The 1,500-nt window shown below is 43.4% G+C and overlaps 1 protein-coding gene across 1 annotated transcript; it reads left to right on the forward strand.

The window, feature by feature from the left end:
- Positions 1-1,051: 1,051 nt before the first annotated feature.
- On the forward strand, positions 1,052-1,432 carry BDW70DRAFT_165384 (uncharacterized protein; the record flags this gene model as incomplete). The annotated part of the gene is made up of 1 exon (XM_073741735.1): positions 1,052-1,432. The coding sequence occupies one exon, from the start codon at positions 1,052-1,054 to the stop codon at positions 1,430-1,432; it is 381 nt and encodes a 126-aa protein (XP_073590382.1).
- Between the last annotated feature and the right edge of the window lie 68 nt (positions 1,433-1,500).

Consider the following 1,500-nt stretch of genomic DNA (forward strand, 5'->3'; position numbering starts at 1 on the left):
TGATGGTGACGGTTATCAAATCTCATGACCATAACCGCAATTGCGGCGATGGTTATCAGTCCCATAGCCGCGGTTGCGGTTATGCCGCAGCCTATTCCTAAGTCTTCAAACTTCAGAGCCAAAGCTTTTTCCCACCAGGAAGTCCGTACTCGCTGAAATTCCACATACTTGATGCTTTGCCGTGCAAAGCAACTACAGTCTGTCTTTGATGAGTATTGTATTATGCACCAATATCTCCAATTCAAGCTTAATAAGGATGAATGGCAACAAATTGAGTATCTTCTTTGGATCACCAAACCCTTCTTTGACTACACTACTGCACTCTCGACAACGAAGGAGGTTACTATTCATCTTATCTTTGGCATCTACAACAACCTTTTTAACTACCTTGAGAAGTTAATACAGCAGCTTCAAAATAAAAAGGTTGCTTGGAAGACTACAATGCTCCATGCACTAGAAGCAGCAAAGACAAAGCTCTTATATTATTATAGTGAGATTGATAAGATGCATTGTGACATCTTTGCAACTGGCCCTATTATTGCACCTTCTAACAAGCTCCAATTCTTTTCTACACAGGAATGGGAAGGTGGCTGGCGTGAACAGTATCACAAAAGTTTGATTAACTATCTCAAGCAGTACACAAGGCAACTTTCTGATCTACCAGTACTACCAAGCAATCAACTAGTATCTGGAATTCTATCCCAGATTGAGATGCTGATTTCAAATGGGGCGTCTCACCCGCGGATAAGATCTTGCTCTTCCGCACCATATATAGATAATGACGGGCTTACAAAATATCTTGAGAGTGGAAAGTACTGATTAGTAGCTCTAACATTCAAGATAATATAAGAAACCAGGCACAGTTAATGTCTCACCAAGAACATTCTGGAAAGAGCATGAGCATGAGTTCCCAGCACTATCCAGACTTGCTTGGGATGTCCTTGCCATCCTAGCTAGTGGTGCTGGTGTTGAATGTCTTTTTAACTCTGCTCGTGACATCTGTCACTATCACCGCGGCCATCTTAAATCTTGCACGATCAAAGACTTTATGATGTGGATTTGTACATCAAAGTTTGAGCTGGAACAAGTGCAGCTAAAACTGATAAAAGAGTATCTTCCAGCTGGCGAGGTTGCTGCTATACAAGAGGAGAGAGCTCCTCTACAGCCACAGGCAAACCTTGAGCCTGTCAGTGATGATGAAGAGGATGATACTGGTGATATCCAGACTCAGATTGGAGAACAGACAAGGAAACGACAATGCCTAGGGACAGGAGAAGATATATTTAGAGATGAACAGCATGTACAACAGTCCCATGAGCCAGGGAAGGAGATAGAGCCACCCTTGCCACATACACAGAATGAGATAATAGCACGGGGAACTAAAAGTGTCACGGGCGTAGGTAGTATTAGGCTGCGGCATGACCGCGGTTAGCCGCGGTTAACCATCACCATAACCGCGCGGTGAAGTGATGGTTATGAGATTTTGATAACCTCGCTCTG

The sequence above is a fragment of the Aspergillus foveolatus genome (genome assembly GCF_047715535.1).
Source record: "Aspergillus foveolatus strain CBS 279.81 unplaced genomic scaffold BDW70scaffold_376, whole genome shotgun sequence".
Lineage (NCBI taxonomy): Eukaryota > Fungi > Ascomycota > Eurotiomycetes > Eurotiales > Aspergillaceae > Aspergillus > Aspergillus foveolatus.